The sequence below is a fragment of the Lynx rufus genome, unplaced genomic scaffold, assembly GCF_022079265.1.
Source record: "Lynx rufus isolate CCGP_SWC_20201006 ecotype Redwood Valley unplaced genomic scaffold, mLynRuf1.p SCAF_4, whole genome shotgun sequence".
NCBI lineage: Eukaryota > Metazoa > Chordata > Mammalia > Carnivora > Felidae > Lynx > Lynx rufus.
In genome coordinates this window covers 25,458,688-25,479,715 of record NW_025814856.1, presented here as the reverse complement: position 1 = coordinate 25,479,715, position 21,028 = coordinate 25,458,688, and the positions used below count along the sequence as shown (strand labels likewise).

Below are 21,028 nucleotides of genomic sequence, written 5' to 3'. Positions count from 1 at the left end.
TTGATGACAGCAAGAATGAAAACTTTTGTGGTAGAGGACACAGAAAGAAGAAGTGACCAAAGCCACAGCTGCTTTTACCAACCAGCTTAAAGAATTGTCTTTAAGAAAACATTTCTTGGGACACCTGGGTGGCTAGGTCAGTTAAGCGGCCGACTCTTGATTTCAGCTCAGGTCATGATCTCATGGTTTGTGAGTCTGAGCCCCATGTCAGGCTCTATGCTGACAGTGTGGAGCCTGCTTGGGATTCTCTCTCTGAACTCCCCTGCTCTGTCTGTCTCTCTTTCTCAAAAATAGTCTGTTAAATAAATAAACAAACAAATAAATAAAATACTTGTAGATATTGTGAAATGATCACCACAGTAGTCTAGCTAACATCTGTTACCATATATAGTGACAAATTTTCCTATGATAACTTTTAAGATCCAATCTCTTAGAAATTGTCAAATATGCAATACAGTATTATTAACTATAGTCACCATGCTATACATTATATTTCCATGAGTACTTATTTTATACCTGGAATTTTGTACCTTTTGACTCTCTTCACCCACTTCACCCACCTCCCACCTCCCACACTTCTTATCTCTGAGTTTGGGCTGTTTTTTTGTTTTTTTTTTAAGATTTCACATATAAGTAAGATGAGACAGTATTTGTCTTTCTCTGACTTATTTCATTTACCATAATAATGCCCCCAAGGTCCATCTGTTTTCTCACAAATAACAAAATTTCCTTCTTGTTTATGTTTATGGCTGAATTATATATATACATACACATACACACATACACATATCTCACATTTTCTTTATCCATTCACCCATCAATAGATACTTAGGCTGTTTTTTTGGATAAACACTCAGAAGTGAAATTGCTAGATCATATGGTAGTTCTATTTTTATCTTTTTTAGGAACCTCCATACTGTTTTCCACAGTAGTTGTACCAATTTACAGTCCTAGTAACAGTACCCAATGGTTCCCTCTTCACTGCATCCTTACCAACACTTGTTATCTCTTACCTTTTTGATAATAGCCATTGTAATGGACACAGGGTGATATCTCATTGTGGTTTCGATTTGCATTTCCCTGATTACTGATGTTTGAGCATTTTTCACGTAACTGTTGGCCATCTGCAGGTCTTCTTTGAAAAAATGTCTTATATACTCTCTGCCTATATTCTCTGTCTTACATATTCTCTATATATTTTTTAACTGTATTGCTTGGACTTCTGCTATTGAGTTGCTGGAATTATTTATTCCATATTTTGGATATTAACCTCTTATCAGATACATGATTTGCAAATATCTTCTCCCATTCCTTAGGTCGCTTTTTCATTTTGTTGATGATTTCCTTTGCTGGGCAGAAGCTTTTTAGTTTAATGAGTTTTTTCTTATTTTTGTTTTTGTTGCCTTCCAATTGTACACTTTTCAATGTGTCATTTGTTGTATGTCAATTATACCCCAATAGAGTAATTTTTTTTAGGAATTCTTTTACTTTTATATAATCTCTGCACCCACTGTGGGGCTCGAATTCACAGCCCCAAGACGAAGAGTCACATACTCTACCGAGTCAGCCAACAAAGTAATTTTTTTTAACTTTTTAAAATGTTTATTTGTTTTTGAGAGAGAGAGCCTGTGTGTAAGCAGGGGAGGGTCAGAGAGAGGGGGAGACAGAGGATCTGACATGGGCTCTGCGGTTCAAACCCATGAAATGTGAGATCATGACCTGAGCCGAAGTTGGATGCCTAACCTACTGAGCCACCCTGGTGCCCCGGAGTAATTTTTTAAAAATTAAATGCTTCTGAGCTCATATGTTCAGGTGCCTGGGAAACTAGACAGGAACCACCATACCACAAAATGGACAGACTTGATTTTGGCCCTAATGCAAAGGTGTTCTTTGAATGCAACCCTGGTAACACTCAATCCACTGCTGAACCATCCCTTATCTGGACTATTACCCACTTTTAAGGACAATGCAAATATTTCAGCAGTCCCTTGAGGTATTTCCTTGAGAAATATCTCCTTCACTTAGACAAAAAGCCATTGACTGGAAGCTCCCAGAGGCAGATGTCTGAAGCTCTCTCTGCCTTTGAGAAACCCAAGCCTGCCATGTTCACAAGCAACAGGAGGGGCCTTACATTCTAAGGTTATTAGCTCAGGAGTTTCAACACATACTTGGGGAGTGGGAGGGAGAAATCCTGCGAAGTGTGAATGTCTTTTGTCTTAATATCATCCTGACATCTTGAGGATGATCTGTTTTCTTTCTTACAAGTTGGGCCCAAGCTTGTCTTTAAAACAAACAAACCAAATAATAAAGGTAGGATCCTTTTTTCCCCTTCCCTTGGTCAAGTTCATTAATGCACTGTACCAGCATTAAAATGATACACTTTTTTTAGAAATATTTCCAACAAATACACACAAAAACAGAGGACAAAAAGAACAGTACAATATCAGCACCATGCAATTGAAGAAATCAAATGTTACAAAGAGTTGAAAGCCCCAGCACACCCCTTCATGGCTGCACACCCCCCATACCCTACAGGCAGCCACTATCCAGAGATTGGTGACAGTCATTCCAATGAACATATCTGTATTTCCATTACATATGTAAAACTATATAGTATCAGAGCATATGTATCTTCCCGCAATTTGCTTTTTCTGCTCAACATTGTTTGCAGAACTGATCCAGGGAGATATACTTGGTAATGTCACTGTTGCCTGTGTCTACATTCTCTTTCTTGGCCCACCTCTAATTTCAGCCACAGTTAGGATGGGCACAAATCACTCTCCGGGGTCCACCTACCAACCCAAGCACTCGCCTTTTCTTTTCCCTTTTTGCACCAGCAGAGCCAGCACGCATGGGCGTCCAGCCTGGAAGTCTGAAGAGTGAATGCCTCTATCACTGAGGCTAGTGGATCGCCAGCTTCCTGTCCTCTCAGGAGGGCAGTTCTAGAGGTGTTCTGTACATTTCTCGGGAGGTCCCAGCAGAACTGAGCCACTGCTGCCCACAACAGTGGCCCTGATAACTCACCCTACTACTGGTTTCTCCTCCTTCCCTGTCTCACTCACGGTACCTCTTTCCTGCTTCCTGGGATCACCTCCCCTGAGAAAAGCATCTCCACATGGGTGTAGGTCCTTGTGTCCAGCCCACTCTCAGCAGAACTCAAACTAAGCAGTTCTAATTTATTTATTTATTTTTTTTTTTAAATTTTTTTTTCAACGTTTATTTATTTTTTTGGGGACAGAGAGAGACAGAGCATGAACGGGGGAGGGGCAGAGAGAGAGGGAGACACAGAATCGTAAACAGGCTCCAGGCTCTGAGCCATCAGCCCAGGGCCCGACGCGGGGCTCGAACTCACGGACCGCGAGATCGTGACCCGGCCGAAGTCGGACGCTCAACAGACTGCGCCACCCAGGCGCCCCTCTAATTTATTTATTATTGCTTTGTATCCTGTCTTTATTGGCATAATTTATTTTAAAAGAATATGCCCCTTGGGGCACCTGGGTGGTTCAGTCAAGTAAGCATCAGACTCTTGACTTTGGCTGGAGGTGTAGAGTCTGCTTGGTTGGAATTCTGTCTCTCCTTCTCTCTGCCCCTCCCCCACTCATTCTCTAAATAAACAAATAAATAAACTTTAAAAAAATTTTAAGAAAAAAAGAACCTGGACCCTTGATGACAGAGCACTGGGTCCCACAAACCCATAACCCACCCTGTGCTTGCTGACATGAGTCAATTAATTTCCTTATATGTGAGCCAGTTTGGGGTCCAATTCCTGCGGCTGAAAGGATTCTAACTGCCCCACTGGCCCTCTTGAAGGCTCGTCTCATTGTCCATTTCATTCTGATTTGATCTATACACAGTGTCTTAGGGATCATGGTGCCACTTGTCCCAAATCTCAGATCCTTTCTGAATGTCCTGATGCCAATCAGCATGTTCTAACCAAATCCCAAATCTGATGTCCCCCTTCACCGCACTCACTACCAGCCTAGAGTAGTAAACACCTGAGCCTTTCAATCAGAGAAGTGTGGATTACCTGTTAGCCCTACCTAAACACTTCCCATGTGGCAAGTACTTTACAAAATTTAGCTCATTAAATCTTCACACCCACTCTTTCAGGTAGAAACTATGATTATCCCCAGTTTACAGGTGAGAACACTGTGCACCAAGGCTCCAGAAAAATCATGTAACTCAATCCTAGGTCACACAGTAAGTCCCAGATTCAACCCCAGAGCTGCCTGGCACCCAAGTCCTCCTTTTTTAGAAATTTTTCTTTTTCCTTTTATTTTTTAAAATGGTTACTTTTTTATTTTGAGAGAGAGTGTGTGCATGCATGAGCAGGGGAGGAATAGAGAGAAGAGAATCCCAAACAGGCTCCACGTGATAAGCACAGAGCCCCACACAGGGCTCAATCTCACGAACCGTGAGATCATGACCTGAACCAAAACCAAGAGGCAGTTGCTTAACTGACTAAGCCACCCAGGTGCCTCCAAGTCCTCATTGTTTTGTGTTTTTTTAACGTTTATTTATTTTTGAGAGAGCGCAAGTGGGGAAGGGGCAGAAAGAGGGAGATACAGAATCTGAAGCAGGCTCTAGGCTCTGAGCTGTCAGCACAGAGCCTGACATGGGGTTCAAACTTACAGACCGTGAGATCATGATCTGAGCCAAAGTTGGACACTTAACTGACTGAGCCACCCAGGTGCCCCCCAAGTCCTCATTCTTAACCACAACTTCCCTCCTCCCAGAAACCCAAGAGAAGTAGGTGTTGCCCTCAGCTGGCAGATGGACAGGAAAATCAGACTCAGCCTCAATCCCACTACCTTAAGAAACACCACTCATTCCTGGACACTAGCTGGAGGCATTTCAAAAGTCCAATCTTGGGGTATATCTTGCTTGCAGAAACTACAGGACGTGCTACTCTGAGACCGGGGCAAGGGGTGGGGGGGAACAGTGTCATAAAGAGCAGATCAGGCCATCTTGTTTGTATCTATTTACAATGGACATAGACTCCAAAAGAGCTCAAAACTCAAATTAGGCTTTAGGGAATTAAGGTCGGTTACCACCACATAAAGGGTTAAGATGGATTATTCTCTTAACACCATAAGAACAATGACACAACTTTAATATATTCCATTTCTCTAGAATCATTCTGGACTGAAATGGGTTTATTCACTTAAAAAAATTCAAATTATGGGGTGCCTGGGTGGCTCAGTTGGTTAAGCATCCAACTCTTGATTTCAACTCAGGTCATGATCTCACGGTTTGTGAGATCAAGCCCCACATCGGGCATGTACTTATAGCACAGAGCCTGCTTGGGATTCTCTCTCAGTCGATCAATCAATCAATCAATCAATCAATCAACTTTTTTTAAAAATGCCAAATAAAATTTAATTTTCTAAACAATTTTTATTTGTAAAAGACTCCTATACACATGACAGAACTTAGTTCTGTGATTTTCTTACTGAAACCTTTGTGGCCTGTCCTGCTCTTCATTTACATTAACCTACCTCTAGGATTCCCATTAGATTGTGAGCTTCCCAAGACAGGTGACCAAGCCCCAGTCCCCTCTGTCCTAGCCTCTAGGATCCTGGCACAGATCCTGGCACTCAAAGAAGGCTCTACAAGTATGTATCAAACAAAGCATCTATACATTACTATTCTGAGCTATTGGTGACACTCTATCAGTCTCTTTGTATCACTAAGACAACATTACTCTCTTTCCAATTCTTTCTCAATTCTTCTGTGTAGGTCAGGGAAAAAGGCTCAATGTGGTGCTAGGTTACTCTGAACACCTATCTCTGGCTAATTTTCCTTTTTTTTTTTTAAATTTTTTAATGTTTATTTTTGAGAGAGAGGCAAAGTGTGAGTGGGGGAGGGGCAGGGAGAGAGAGGGAGGCACAGAATCTGAAGCAGATTCCAGGCTCTGAGCTGTCAGCACAGAGCGCGACACAGGACTTGAACTCACAAACCATGAGATCATGACCTGAGCCAAAATCAGACGCTTAACCGACCAAGGCACCCCTAATTTTCCTTTTTAACCAAAAGAGTCGGCCTCCTGCTAACAATAGGCAATAGCGCTAGCCAGAATTTCATAACACTGTTTTGGGTTTATTTACGCTTACCTCGATTTACCTAGTGACACTGCTTTTTTTGTTACAACAGTGACAAAAGTCTCCTTTTCAAATGCACTTGATTTCAAAATGAGTCAACTACGGGGGGGGGGGAGGCAGATATTAAGAAAAATGAAATAGAGGCAGCCATGGGACATGGCAAAAATAATATAAGTGGTTTCTTTACGAATGACTGAAGTTTGGGAGACACAGACTAGTCCAGTTCTCCCCTTTCACAGACAGGAAAACAAGCTGAGAGACAGAGGCAGGGCCTCTCCAAGGCCCCAGTGATGGTGTGGAAACGGGCCCAGGTCTGCCCGGGACCCACAGTCGTGCCAAATCCAGCTTGCTCTGGGCCTTTCTCAGGACTACAGACTGGTCTCCGGAAGCAGAGCGGTGAACACCTGCTGATCTTATTGATAACGCCTGATGGTCAACTTTAATAGCTGGTGAAACAAAAGCCATTGTGCAAGTGTTTAAATTTTTGCCCTGTCACATGGAAACAGTGCCCAGGCTGACTAATTTCTTCCCGTCATTAAAACGCAAAGATCCGCATTAGTCATCACTCAAGTAAAACCCCCACAAATTCTACCTCTGGGAAAGGTGTAGGGTGTTCTCTGCCCCTAAAAGAGACAACCTAAAAATGACACTCCCTTAAAAGGCTGCAGTATTAGAAATCTGGCCCAGCCAGGAAAACAGCAGGCAGCTAGTATTCACGGAGAAACTGAAGGAAACAGGCAGCCGCACAAGACACAGATCCCTTCAGCCAGGCAGGACTAAGACTAGTGTACCCCTGAAAAGAACTGGGAATGATGCCCCCCCCCACAACCTCCCACATCCTTCTAGACTTAGGAGCCATAGAATTTTCTGGCGCTGATCTCCTCTAGTCACCCCAGTCCAATAACCCTGATGCTGTTTGTACAGGGTGTGACCCCAGGATCCCAGTTTCCAAGCACTACTGTAAAAATATTGTCACTAGCTCCATGACATGAGTTTGGGCAGTGCTGGGCTTCAGACCACACCCAGGACAGCAAAAATCTTGGCAGGAAGCCCCACCATGATCCCAGGTATCAAAGGGCCAGGACTAGAGGGAGAGGAAACAGTGCCCAGGGCCAAGGCAGAGCCAAGCCTGGCTCAGGGAGGGCAGCTGGTACACACCCCTTTGTTCCAGATTGGAAGCACACACTGAGGCAGTGAGCACAGTCTCATCTGCAGCATGGCCGCTTCCTCTCCATCCTCCTCGACTGAGCCCTGCAAAGGGTGAAGTGGGAGGTGTGGGGCTGCACAGTAATTATGCCGATGCCAGCAACACAAGAGCAGCAGCTGTCATTTACTGATCACTGCCTATGACCAGGAGCGGTGCTAAGGGCTTGAGACGCACATTCTCTTTATACCTTAGAACTCAATAAGGCAGAGCAGTTTATCATCACATTCTGCATCTAGAAGACAGGCTCCTAGAGGCAAAACACTCCCTGGGGTCAGCCAGCTCTCAAGGGGCAGAGCCAAGGCTCACACCCACGAGGATATCACCTGGGCAGTATAACAGCCCCTTCCATGAGAGCAAAACCAGGAAAGAAATGGGAGTGGAGGACATCCTAAGAGACAAAAAGGATTAAAGAAAGAAAGGAGGGGCCAAAAACCTAGTTAAAACAACAGATCCGTTAGCCGTTAGCCAAACAGGACAAAAGGGAAAGTGGGGGAAGACGTCAAGAATAGTTGGCACCTGTTTTCTACCCTTAACCTAAGGAAGCTTGGCCGGAAGACCAGGAAGTGCCTCTGACCCATGGTTCCTGCCCAGCAGCCACTGAAAAACCCAAGTCACCTCTTCTAAAAGCAGCTTATTCAGTATGAGGTACCTTTGACCAATTTCTGGGAGTATTCCCACCCACCTCTCTTCTTCCAAGATAATTAGGTCACTTCTTCCTCTAGTCTGAGGGGGCCACCCCAGGCCAAAGAAGGAGGAGAGAGAAAGGGGAGGAGGAAGGAAAGACCACCATTCATGGGGCACTTATCATCTGCCACATGCTTTATAAAGACTGTATCGTTTAATCTTCAACAACACCAACAGCTGAGGCACTGTTGATAGCCTGGGACATGGAACCTCAGAGAGGTCAAGGAACTTGCCTCGGGTCTCCCAGCCGGCAAGTGGCAGGGTCTAACTGACCTGTCCTCTTAAGCACACTCAGGAAGCGGTCTCATTCCAACTCCTTTACTTCGAACAAGGCTAAGACAGGCTAGTGTCCTGAGGGCTGTTGAGAAAATGTTTCAAAACACCAGCCATGCATATAATATTCATACTTCTAAAAGTTCCCAGATGGGCACGGGTGAACCAAGCTGCCCAACTACATTCTGTTCGGCTCATATTTGAGACATTTAAATTGCTAATAGAGCTGAGCAACTAAAAAGTCAATGAATTTCCATGCTAGGCTAACCATGAGAAGAGGGCATAATAGTTACAAACATAATAACTATTATTAAGAGACCCTGGCAGTCCCAATAAAAGTTGGTCCTAAAAACTTTTAAGAGGCAGAAAGTAGATGAAACACCCCCACTCTGTGGTTGACCAAAACATATTTCTAGACCAAGGGAGACTTGCAAACCATGAGCCTCAACTAAGACCTCCAATTTTAATGCTGGCACAGCTCCGCGGTAATTTGAGGATGAGTCTTGTTACAACTATCAGTATGATCAAAATGATTTCACAAAACGTTTCCGGTCCAGTCTCGTTTTTCCTGAGAAAATGCAATCCCCTTTTCCCATTCTGATCAAAAGGCAGCCATTACCCAAAATTCCCTAAAAGTAGAAAAACATTTGTTAAGGTTTCTCACAACATGTGGTATGGTTTTTTTCTTTGTATTTCTCTATGTTCTTGCAACTCTCTTACAATAAGCACAAATGCAACTCTTTTTTAAGCTTACTTATTTATTTTGAGAGAGAGAAAGAGTGCATGTGAGGGAGGGGCAGAGAGAGGGGGAGAGAGAATTCCAAGCAGGCTCCGCACTGTCAGCCCAGAGCCTGACACGGGGTCTGAACCATGAACCCTGAGATCATCACCTCAGCCAAAATCAAGAGTCAGATGCTTAGCCGACTGACCCACCCAGGCACCCCCCAAAACAACATTTTAATATAAAAAAAAAGTATTTAGAAGTGAATTCTGAAGACATGCTGATGATTTTCCTTTGAGGGTTAAAATTTCTCAGACAAGGGTTTGAATCATAGTCTGCCACATATTCAGTGGCTGATCTGGGGCATGCCTCAGTTTCCTCATCTGTATAATGGGGATTACAACAATAACTACATCCCACAGGATTGCAATTAGGCTTCATTTAGCTATCAGTGAAAACCATTGATCACAATTTCTGGTATTGGTAGGGATTCAATATATATTCATTATTATTAACGAAGCTAGGCTACTATTACTATAGTGACTCTCAGTGGCTTCCATTTATATCCCTTTTCTAAGCCTCGCATGATCACTAGGAAAAGGCTTTATTCTCTAACAGTTGAAGCAAATCATAGACGTTCAGAGAATGACTATGAAGTGCTGAATTCTTTAAGTTCAGCATCACTGTCCCAAAAATGAGGTGTTCTAATGGGACCCTGGACCCCGAGGTCCACTGCACATAATTCCCACTTCACTACTGGCCCCAAAGGATAAGTATTTTGCATTTTCTGAAAGCAAGTCTCTTGCAAACCAATTTGATGTATCATTTATTATTCAACCCATCTATGCCTGAAGCTGTGTATTTACCCGATAACTTACTTATTATGTTCCTACTAGGTGCCAAGCTCGGAGCCAAGGAGGTGAACACAGGATTCAACACCTGCCCCTGAATCAGCAGTCATGATCCAGTGAGAGAGCAAAACAGGCAAGTTAGGAGATCTATAGAGCTCAGGAAGCTATGAAATGGGGTGGGCATGGGGTGAGTGGGGAGACGTGGGTGTCCAGGAGAGGGTCTCAAGCCTCACACCTCAGATGTGACTTCCCACAGGTGTCAAACAAGAGTGCCAAGGGACAGGAGAGGTAATTGTGGTAAGGGATGCATGCCCGACAGGACACGTAATGTGACACCTGGATCATTTCCTATAAAGGACTCCCGGACAGGAGAGGCATTCCCCAGGTGCCAGCTTGCCTCCTTTGGTGCAGATAAGGAATGTGACATGCCACTGCCTGGGTGCTTGCAAGCCAAGATTCCTAAGGCTCCTCCTCTCAGAACAGACTGGGTGCTGCTCCTGGAGGGCTGGAAGCCCCACAGAGAGGCCCCTCATCCCACCAGCTAGACACCATTGGCCTTCCAGCCTCTGCCTCCGCTGACAAGGAGTCTTATAAACACAACCCAGAACCGCCTAGTTACAAAGGCCTTTTCGGGACTGAGCCCTAAGACCTCAGCACCTTTGGTCCCCTGGAGGGTGGCGCCTAGTACCCCACCCCCACCCCCAACCCCCTGCCTCGGGCAGGCTTTAAGCCACCAAGGGAACAATCACTTTGTTCTTGAAAAGAAACCCCAGGCCCAGCCATGCTCCTAACAGACCGCAGAATGCCAAATAATTCCCGTTTCCCTGGAATATCTGATAAATCACTTCAGGGAGGTACAGAGGAATCAGGGTGATTCACACAAGCAGTGCAGTACCAGCACGATAAGAACTTGATTATTTTCTTGGGGGCGGCAGGGGACATGAAGGAATCTGATTTTAGCAACCGAGAATCTTTTCAGACCCCAGCCTCCACGGGAGGCCTGCCTCTGCCTCGGTCACAAGCAGCAGGGGGCCGAAAGTAACACCATTCTTGTTTGTAGAAGGAAAGCCGACTGCTGCGTGCCTTTTTTAATCTTAAAATCTGAATTTATGGGCCGCAGCAAATTTACATATCCCTGCCACAAATCCCCACCCATTTCCCTATAGCTCAAAAGCCAAAATTCCACACTGTATTCTCGTTATATCTAAACGGAAATTCCAGAGAAGTTGTCTGGCATGGCAAAAGCTGACCAGCCTTATGAAAATACCCAGAAAGGTGACCCATTTAGTCAAAAGAGCTTTCAGATCTCCATGAGAAAAGGAATTCATGCCAGCATAAAGGGCCTTCAGAGAGGGAGAACAGGAGTGTTGTGTTAACGCCCAGACCTTGCAACAAACCAGCCCCTGCAATTTCTGGGGAAGGCTGAGCACTGAGTAGGCCTGCCAGACCGGCTTCCTTTCTTGGGAGTGCTGTAGGAGAAGCCCTTGGGGACACAAGTTCAGCTCTGGAGCAGCTTGGCGGAGCTACGCGACACAGCAAGGCTCCATGAAGATGAGCCAGGAGCTGCTGGCTTGGCATGGGAGCGGGCAGCGGCTTGTGCCAGGGCGGCCAGACTGATAAAGGCAAAATGCCAGCCAGAAAAGAAAGGTTCTGCTCAGCAGCAGGCACAACCCAACACACTCTCCCGCCGGTTAATGTTTAAAGGTGGCAGAAGGAAAGGATGGAGAGTGAGGTCATTTCGGAGAGGGCACGATTGTGCCAATGGTGACTGTCACCAAGAATCTCCCAGCACAGCGAGGTCTCCACAAACCCCACCACTCCCCACCCCCCCCCACCCCCGCACCCCCACAAGTGGTGTGCACCGTGAGCCCCACAGGAGTGCAACCAGGAGAAATTCCAGGGGCACCTCCTCATCTCTGGCTTCTAGGCCTCACAAAGGAAGCCCTGCCTAGCTGCCCAAAGCAGCCTCCAGCGGGTCCCCACTGCAAACCTGCAGTGAAATCACTGCCCCTGGGAACCAAATAAAGGCAGAGGTGCCCCAGAACGGAAAAGAAGGCCCCAAAGCTCTACAGTACTGGAAGAGGCATGGCCAATGGGCCAAAAAAAAAGTTTTGTTCTGTAGAAGAGAATTTCAATTTCACATTAATCAAGCTCAAGGAGCATTTCAAGCAAAAAACAAAACAAAAAACAAACAAAAAAAGGACTGAACTAAAGCTGCATGAATTCTCTCACTACAGCATATCTAGTTTAAGTATGAAACCAAACTTTGAGATGAAAAAAAAATACCTTGCAGTTTAATGCAGGCAAACATCATGCCTGGCATGTGAAGGGAGGCTGATTTGAGCCTCAGTTTTCTCACCTGTAAAGTGGAAATAAATACAAAGCCACTCACTTTGCAGGGTTCATAACGAGGATTAGAAGCAATAAAGGCAAGGTACTCAGGACATACTTAGCAGATGGCAGCCATAGGAAAATGTTAGATATTATGTGACAGGATGCATATGCACACCTCAACACTCAGTACACAAATGTCTTCATCCGTGTGCATCCTTGGAAAAGCCAAGGAATATGCAGGAGGAGGACAAGTGTCCTCCTTACCTATCCATTCTACCTATGCTAGGTTTTGATGATGGGGGGAAAGGAGGAGGTCACATGTTCTGTCAAAATAATTCAGACCTATAACCAGTTCTGACTAAGTGAAAAACCAAACTGCTTTTTGCTTATAGTACAAGAAAATCTTAACCAAGGACATTCTACTGCACAGAGACTGGTCAAAAGGCGATCAGGGAAGGTAAAAGTTATGTTTGGGTATAAGTAAAATGCCATCATTTTTTTTTTTTTTTATAACTGAACAGCTTGCAGAAGAGTTATGACAACTATCGACAACTTATCAAACGAATGTATTTAAGGCAACTGCTGTAAGGCTCTTGGAAGAAAGGTAGCAACTGCATGGGTAGCACAGTATGTTTGGGGATGAAAGAAATCATGACACTAAGTGGACAGAATGAAAATACCCAACAGTTCCATCCATTATACCATGTATAACTACTCTCATGTACTGCTTTATCCTTTAGTATATAAAGAGAACCATTTGGTTTTCTAATCATCTTTCCCCAAAACTCTCTCCCTAGAACATGGACTCAATTTCCCAAGAAAAGTGAGCAAGGCACTTAAAAAATACAAGGCCACTTTCCAAGCCCCAGAAGGGGAAAGTGCTGTTGTTTATTATACAGTAACCTGAGCCAATCTGGTGATTATTGAACACGTTTAATGGATAACTAGATTTACAACAGTAATGAAGGATGGCTTCTAGTAGAATGTCATGAAAGGCAATTTTAATCATTATAAGAGCAGGAAATAGCACCCATTTAGACTGAAATGACTCATTCCATTGGGCTTATTCATTTGGTTCAACGTGTTGGGGGAAAGGGACAGAATTATAGATCCACCTCCTTAACTGACGATAACCAAACATCAAAACTAAATGCAGAATAGCAACATGGGGGACGGGGGGAGGTGAAATGCAGAAATACAAGCCCTCAGGGGGCCTCCAAATAGGGTATATGTACCACAAGGTGCACAAGATAATTCATTAGAGCACAGGAAAAGTCAGATTTTATATTTGGATTTGTCATCTAAAATGAAGATAAGTGTTACTAATATTTAATATACAGACTGACAATAATATACGAATATAGCTTATAAATTTGCATTTATGAGAAAGGGGAACATTAAAATTTTTTCTGGCAGGAATGACTGGAGTAACAGTCAAGAGGGCCCCAGATCAGATGATCCATTTCAGCTGGGTTCACCTACCCTACACCAAGCATCCTCAAGGAAGATGCCTGGCTGGCAGCCTCCTGCCTCAGAAGGCCCTTTGTGAGACAGCTCCTGTCACCTGTGCCATCCCTCTGACCTCCGTGTGACAAACTCTGTGCCTCACTTGGCTAACTGTCTGTTGGCCTGCCTAATTCTAGTCAGGGTATAGGCCCCAGCTTAAAGGTCCTCCCTCCAGGGAGCCCTCCAGACTACCCATCCCAGCCTGAGGGAAGGTGCTCCTCTCCCACCCCCCCCACCCCCCCACCCCCCCCCACCCCCCGAGGGCTTGCCCTCTAGATCTTTACTACCTCCAGAGTGGCCTACCACCGCCACCAACAGTAGCAACTGGGAGGGGCTGGAAGTACGGAATCTCAGCCTTCTCACCTGACCTACCGATCAGACCCACAGTTTTACCAAGGTCCCAGGTGATTTTTGTGTGTGCCTGAAGGTTCGAGGACACTCTCTGGTTACTCCCTCCTCTGCATTGAGCAGTATAGGACGCAAGCTAGGGCCTTGACTCTCATTATCCCTCTGGCCCTAGCACCGGGCCTGGCCCAGAGTTGGTCATTCCTAGATTTACTGAATAAGGAAAGGAAGAAAGAAAGGATCTTAGGAGGCATCTGCATCAGAAGTTCCAAGCTGGGGGGAAGGAAATATCTGACACACCAGATGACAGCAGTAGGACTGGCCAGAGAGTAGATGGAAAACAAGACAAAGTCCTAGGCTTTAAGGGTTCAGAAGCATATTGATATTAATAATGATAATGCCAGCACTATGCTATAAACTTAACTTAGTCACATATAACGCTCTCAGCAACTAAGATAGGAACAACTATTCTCCATTTTACAAATGGGGAAACTGAGGCTCAGAAAGGTTAAGGCAGTGGACCAGAGTTGCACAGCTGTTAAGGAGCAGAGTGGGGCTTAGAATCCTGGCAATCTAGCTTCAGACGCACGCCCTGAACCCTTCAGCTATATCTACGATAGCCTACTATGTGCTGACCCAGAGGCCATTTATGGAGAAAGCAGATGACGTGGTACCCCCAGCCCTGAAACCACTGCAGCCAAGGCCCAAAGGCTCTGAGCCTGAGCGTCTGTTGCCCAAGGAGCAAGGCAGCCATCCTCAACTACCCAGTACACCCGCCCCAGCACAAAACCAGTGTCCCAGCAAGGAGGGGAGGGGTAGTGCCCAGGAGACGTAATCTGGGTCCAAATCAAAGCCCTCCCTTCAGCACAGCCTCTCCAAGAACGAAGGCAGCTGCTGCCCGGCACTCTGGCTCTGCCGTTGCTGGAGGAGCTCTGCAGAGCCCAACTGCCATCTGGAAGTGATCTGGCCCAGAGATTCCCTCACGGGGTGAAAGGATGGAATGACCAGCAGCCCCAAGCTCCAGTCCAGGTCTCAGAAACAAAGCTGCTATGAATGGGCCTCGGAGGCAGCCACAACATAACCAGGGGTCCTCCCCTTCCAAGGAGGCCAGTCCACAGCCCTGTTGTAGCAAGCAGCAGCGACACTAGCCAACCAAGCTGGACTCCCCAGTGTGGCCCTGATTTCAAACGTCCTTTAGGCGTGCAAACCCTCCAGCATGACTGTTGACAACACTACTGGCCAGTACTTTATTTATTGAGTAAACACTCACACGGCACTTACTATGTGCTGTTCCAAACATTTTTTAAAATATTAACTTGTTTAATTTTTATAACAACCTTTTAAAGGAGGTAGTTATCATTCCCATTTTGGTGATAAGGAAACCAAGGCACCGAAGTTTCTTAACAGCTACTTAGTAGCAAGTGGGATTTGAACCAAGAATCCTTGCTCTTAACTAAGGTAAGATCCACATCTCGCACTGTGTTACTTTGTTGCAAATGGCCCAGAACTTGTTAATTCTGACAAAGTAGGCAACTTTGCTACTTTTAAAGCATTCTCTACTACTTTCGCCTAAGAAGACACACTTGGCGTTTACCAGGTAGTTCAGGAAAGAATAGAATTCAAGATTACTGTATTTGTATGTTATTTGGGTGGGGGCAGGGCAACAGGAAGGAAAAGGGGCTGAGTGCCATGGTGACCCACCACCCTGGAAACTCTGCCCGGTGACCCAAGGTCTTGGGAACACACACCCTGCCTGCTCTGGGGCGCTGGCCTGGCACAGGCACCTTAAGTAAACATTAGGGTCAGACCGCATCCTCTGAAAAGGAAAGAATTCCTTCTTCTAAAGGATCAAACCAAAACACACCACCCAAACTTCCAGGCAGTCTTGATTGTCATTCTTGGGCTGGGAGACCCCTTTTCCTCCAAATTGGCTAAGCTGCCCAGCGTCAGAAAGGTTTTTGGAAAAACAAGTAAATAAAACTGCCAGCTCCTGGCAGGCAACTAGAATTATTTATGCTGAGGCCTCACTACGAACTGCCCAAGACAGACCAAGAAACTGAAGAAAATCTTCAACTTTTGGATGCAGCCTAGACTGGGCCCACCTTACAACAAATCACAAATGTGAATAAACAGCCAGAACTGTCTTTCCCTGAATTCTAGGCAGAAAAACCAGTCCTCTGGCAGCTTCTGACCATCTCATGTCTCAGAGCTGCCTGTATACAACTCTTATGATTCTCAACAATGTACATTGTTGGAAGTTATCCAAAGTATACAAAACCCTGTATCCATTCAAAGATACCTTCCTAGATTATGGACTAAAACACCATCCATTAAGTAGCAGGAAATACCACCACCACCACCACCACCGCCACCACTCCCCCCCACCCCCACCAAAAAAAAAACCCAGTGAACACAGGGCAGCCATTCCCTCAACAAGTTCATCTTGATGCTAGATGCAAACTGATTCTGCTCACCTCCTGACGTGACACTCATCTCATGGGACCCTCATCCCAGTTCAGAGGATTCATCCTCTCACCTAAAGCCTTGAGATTCCCTCTTTGCTCAAGACTTTGTTCAAGGCTCAAAGCGTGAGTGTCCAGCTGCTACCCCAACATCCCAGACTTGCAAAACCTGGTGTTTCTGGGGCTCTCCGGCTGGGGGAGAGGGGCTGTATTTCACTCATTTCTGACGCTGAAAAGCAGGTCAGTTAAGGGTCAGTTTCACAACTGGGCAGACCCAGCTTCCAGTCACCATTTAGTAGCGGGGTGATCTCCGCAAGTTACTTCACTCCTGTTTCCTCATCTTTAAATGCAGATGATAATACTAACAACAACCACAGAAATAACAGCAATGACCATTTTCTAAGCACTTAGGCAGAACCAGGGCAAGCCTTGTACCCTCCCAGCGACTTGGTGAAGCAGATGGTTACATAGACAAGGAAACCAAACCTTGAGGATCCCAGGCAGTGATCAATGGGGTGATGAACAGAACACACAGAACACCTAGTGTGTCCCAACAAACTGGAGCCAGGGTCTTTGTCAGCACAATGCAACACAGCCTAAGCAGTGAATACTTGAACTGAAGTCCGAGCTGGACGGGACTTTCTTCTGAAGGGCCATTACCCAGAACAGCCTCGGGAGCAGGGAGAAGAGGCCTCAGGCATCACCCCCATGGGACTTCTGGCACTTGGCAAGTCTCCCTCCAGTCTTCAGAGGCTGGAAAACCTGTTTACTGTGAGATCTTTCTGGAGAGCAACTAGGCAGCCAATGATAGGAGTCATAAATGTGGTCACACTCTGACCCAGGAATGCCACTTGGGGGAATAGGATCCAAGAAATAATTTTAAAATAAAATGAAACAATGTAGTCTGTGGTGGGAACAGGTCCACAGCAAGAAGTTGCCAACAGCCCACAAGTCCACAACCAGAGAAGGGGAGGCTAATTGGGAATGTCAGGACAACGCTATGTCCTAGGTGGGTTCAGGAATGAAAATCATGAGGGTCAACAGGAAAATGTAAGGGACCAGACAAAGTCTAGAATGAGACCCCCAAGTTCAGGGCAGTGACGGGAAGCCACGGCGGAGCCAGCACAGCCTCTGTAAACAGTTGGTAAATTAGGCAGTCCAGGATTTTCTGGTGCTGTGGTTTCATTTGTTTGTTTGTTTTGTTTTGCTTTTTTGAAGAGATTTCATGTCATGTTTGGATACTCCTGATTTACTTTAAGTCTCTTCGCCCATTTAATTAAACAAATACACATTTTTAAAACAAAGAAGAAGCGATCCCAGTTGAGCTCAGCCAGGCATTGAGATTCCCCAGAAGGAAAGCTGGTTTCTGAAAAGGGGAGAGTTCCAGGATAATTCTGGGGCTCTCCTTCCACAGCTGTAGGAGATGGGACCCCAAAAAAGAGGCAGCCTGTTACACAGCTCTGCAGAGAAGCCACCCTTGATGGGGCGGCTGCCTGGGCCCAGGAAGCAGGAAGTGGCCCTACCTGCCAGGGCAGGTGTGGGGGAAGGGGAGGGAGAGGACAGAGGAGACTCAGCCTAGAGGGAACCCCTTTTGCTCTGGAGAAAGTCCCAGCAGCCACACCCACCCGGTGCAGCCCATCACCCACCACCCTTTCCTCCTATCACAGGAGTCACTATAAGGCCTGGCTTTCTCTGGAAGAGACCCCAAACCCACGCCTGGGTCAGCTCCTCCAGCAAGAGCCTCACCTGGCAGAACACACACACACACACACACACACACACACACACACACACACACTATGGGTGCACACACTTTCTCTGCCCATCCACACTATGTACACACTACATCCTGTGTACACATAAAAGTGCACACACGCACCCACATAACTACACACCCCTTCCCCCTACAGTCACAGCCCACGCCCTCAGCAGCCTTGTGGCTTTCCTGGAAGCTTTCAACTACCCCAGGTCCTAGCGGGGACCTGACCCTCATTCTCTCTTCCCAGCAGAGGGGAGCGGAACCTGACACCAACTCCCTCCCCCTTCTCAGAAAGACCCTGGTGTGGGGAAGGCTAGGAGAGGAAGGCAAAGTCTCCTTTCATTGTACCCGCTTCCCTTCCATTCTCAGCGAGACTCTTCCTACTTCCAAGACCTTGGACAAGTCGATTAACTCTCTGGACCCCCCTCCTTGTCTGTAAAGTAGGTCTAAGGACACCCCAACTCCCAGCTTGTGTAAGGACTGAGAACTTGGAAGGCTGCTGGCACACAGCACGCACAAGTTTGGGCTCTCCCTACAAAACAGTAGTTACTATACCACTACCGTCCCTAAATGATCACTTCGGCGGCAGAGCTGGCTCACCCCAAGGCACCCAGCCAGAGCTGAGCTGGGAGCAGAGGGAGAGAGGAGGACACCGCCCCCCCCCGCAGCTCCCCTTCCCACCTCGGGGCCCACACCCAAGCCAGAGACGGCGGGGGAGGGTAACAGGTCGCCGTCCCCACCTGAGCGGAGAGGCCCCAGGCTCGGAGAACTGTCCCTCCCCAAGTCTCCCGCCAGGCGTCAGAGCCACCGCCCGTTCGTCAGCCGCTGAGCGCACCAGCCTGGGCGCAGCGGGGTGAGCGTTTTGGGGAACATCTGAGCGGGGCCCCACTTCTGTGGACCGTGGACCAGAGGTTTCCAGCTCCCCCTCAGGGGCACCGCGGGTGCGGAAAACATGCCACAGCCCCAGCTCTCCCCGTGCAGCCCCGACCCAAGCCCAGGATCCACAGCCCCCCAAGGACGCACAGCGAGGCCATCACACAAAGTCCTAGCCCAGGAAAAGGCACTGGGAAGGAGACCTAGGTCTCCTGCGTCCCCACTCCCGGGAGGACAACGCACCCCGCTTCAGCGCCCACACCCAGCCCGCGGCTGCTGGGCGCGGTGGGGGCGCGCGGCAGGGGGACCCAGGCTTCCCCCCGGCGCACGCGCGGGGGCGGGAGGGTACACCTCGGCGCCCGGCTGGGCCAGGGCACTCACCGATGGACACGAGCTTGATGCTCTCACGGTCCAGGAACTCGAGGGCCACGGACACGTTCTCCAGCTGCATCTGGCGGAAGGTGGGCCGCTGGTGGTACTTGCGGTACATGCGTTTCTGGCTGAGCACCTCGAGCAGCGCGATGAGCCGCAGCCCATCGCTCAGGTCGGTCTGCAGGTTCCCGATGCGTTTGTTCACACACTTGAGGTGCTCGTTGCACCAACGCGTGAAGGTGTTCTGCTGGATCTTCTTCCACGGCGCGTCCTCCGCCAGGTCCTTCTCAGTTACCGGCATCCTGGCGGCGGGGAGAGCGCAAAGCGCAGCGACTGCCCGGGACTGGCGTCGGGAGGCCCAAGGGCCGGGGGAGCGAGAACCGAAGCGGAGCGGGAGCGGGGCTCGAACTCGCTGCTACTAGAGCCGCGGCCGGGACTGCTCTGCAGCCGCCTGCCCCTCGCCGCGCGAGGCGTCTGGACCCGCGCCTGCGCACTGAGCCGACCCGCCCTCGAGGCCCCGCCCCGTCCCAACCCCTCGGCGGGCGTTCCCGGACCACGCTCGCCCCCTGCGGTCCCAAGCGTGCACTGCACCCCACGGCCGGCAAGGTGTCCAGGGACCCCGTGTTCGGTGCTCACTACCTAGGCGAAAAGGAAGCCAGTGGGGAGACATTGGCTTAAGAAGAAGGTCACCGGAGTAAGGGGCGTTCAGGATGGGCGGGAGCGGCGGCGTGGGCCATGAGAGAGGGGAGTGCGGGGAGTAAGTAGTACTTGATCCACGTATAGGTTCGGTAAGGTTCAATAAAGGTTTTTATTGACCTCCTGCTGTGTGCCAGACAAAAGTGTTAGGCACTGGAGGACACGGAGAAGGAATGGACACGTTACTATTTGTATCAGTTAAATTCACGTGAATTATAATAGTGTCATCAGTAGCATTTACTGAGTGCCTATTGTGTGGGAGGCCCTCTTAGCACTTGAGAACTAATGGTAAATAAAACAAACATTCCCTGGCTCCTGGGTGGCTTAGTCCTTAAGCGTCCACTCTTGGTTTCACTCTGGTCATGATCTCACAGTTTCTTGGGTTAGAGCCCCACTTTGTTAGTGCAGAACCTGCTTGGGATTCTCCCTTTCTCTGCTCCTCCCCACTCTCGATGTCTCTTTCTCTCTCAAAATAAATAAATAAACTTAAAAAAAAATTTTTTTTAAATAAGACAAACTTATTCCTTGACCTTGAGGAATTCATACAGTAATGGGCGAGAAAAGTACAAATCAACTATCACAAACAGCTTAGTAGTAGTAATAGAAATGAGTAATTTGCAGTGCATATCAGTTTACTAATGCTGCTGTAGCAACTTACCAAAACTTTGTCTTTAAAAAGCCACAAATTTATTATCTTGCAGTTCTGTAGCTTAGATATCCCTCATGGGTTTCACTGAACTAAAATCAAGGTGTTGGCAGGATGCATTCCTTACTGTAGGCTTAGGGAAGAATCTGTTTCCTTGCCTTTTCCAACTCCTAGAAACCTCCCTCATTCCTCCGCTGT

General features: G+C 47.3%; 1 protein-coding gene across 5 annotated transcripts in view; it reads right to left on the bottom strand.

Annotated features, from left to right (window-relative positions):
- FLNB (filamin B) overlaps window positions 1–19,938 on the bottom strand; it is a 143,305-nt gene extending 123,367 nt beyond the window's left edge. For 4 of the 5 annotated variants that reach the window (XM_047097649.1, XM_047097650.1, XM_047097646.1 and 1 more), the window contains exon 1: window positions 19,498–19,937. In XM_047097649.1, the coding sequence (XP_046953605.1) occupies window positions 19,498–19,789 (292 nt within the window). In that variant the 5' untranslated portion in view covers window positions 19,790–19,937. Of the gene's footprint in view, window positions 1–19,497 lie in introns of all 5 variants that reach the window. The other variant, XM_047097648.1, reaches the window with a different exon arrangement.
- Window positions 19,939–21,028: the final 1,090 nt, after the last annotated feature.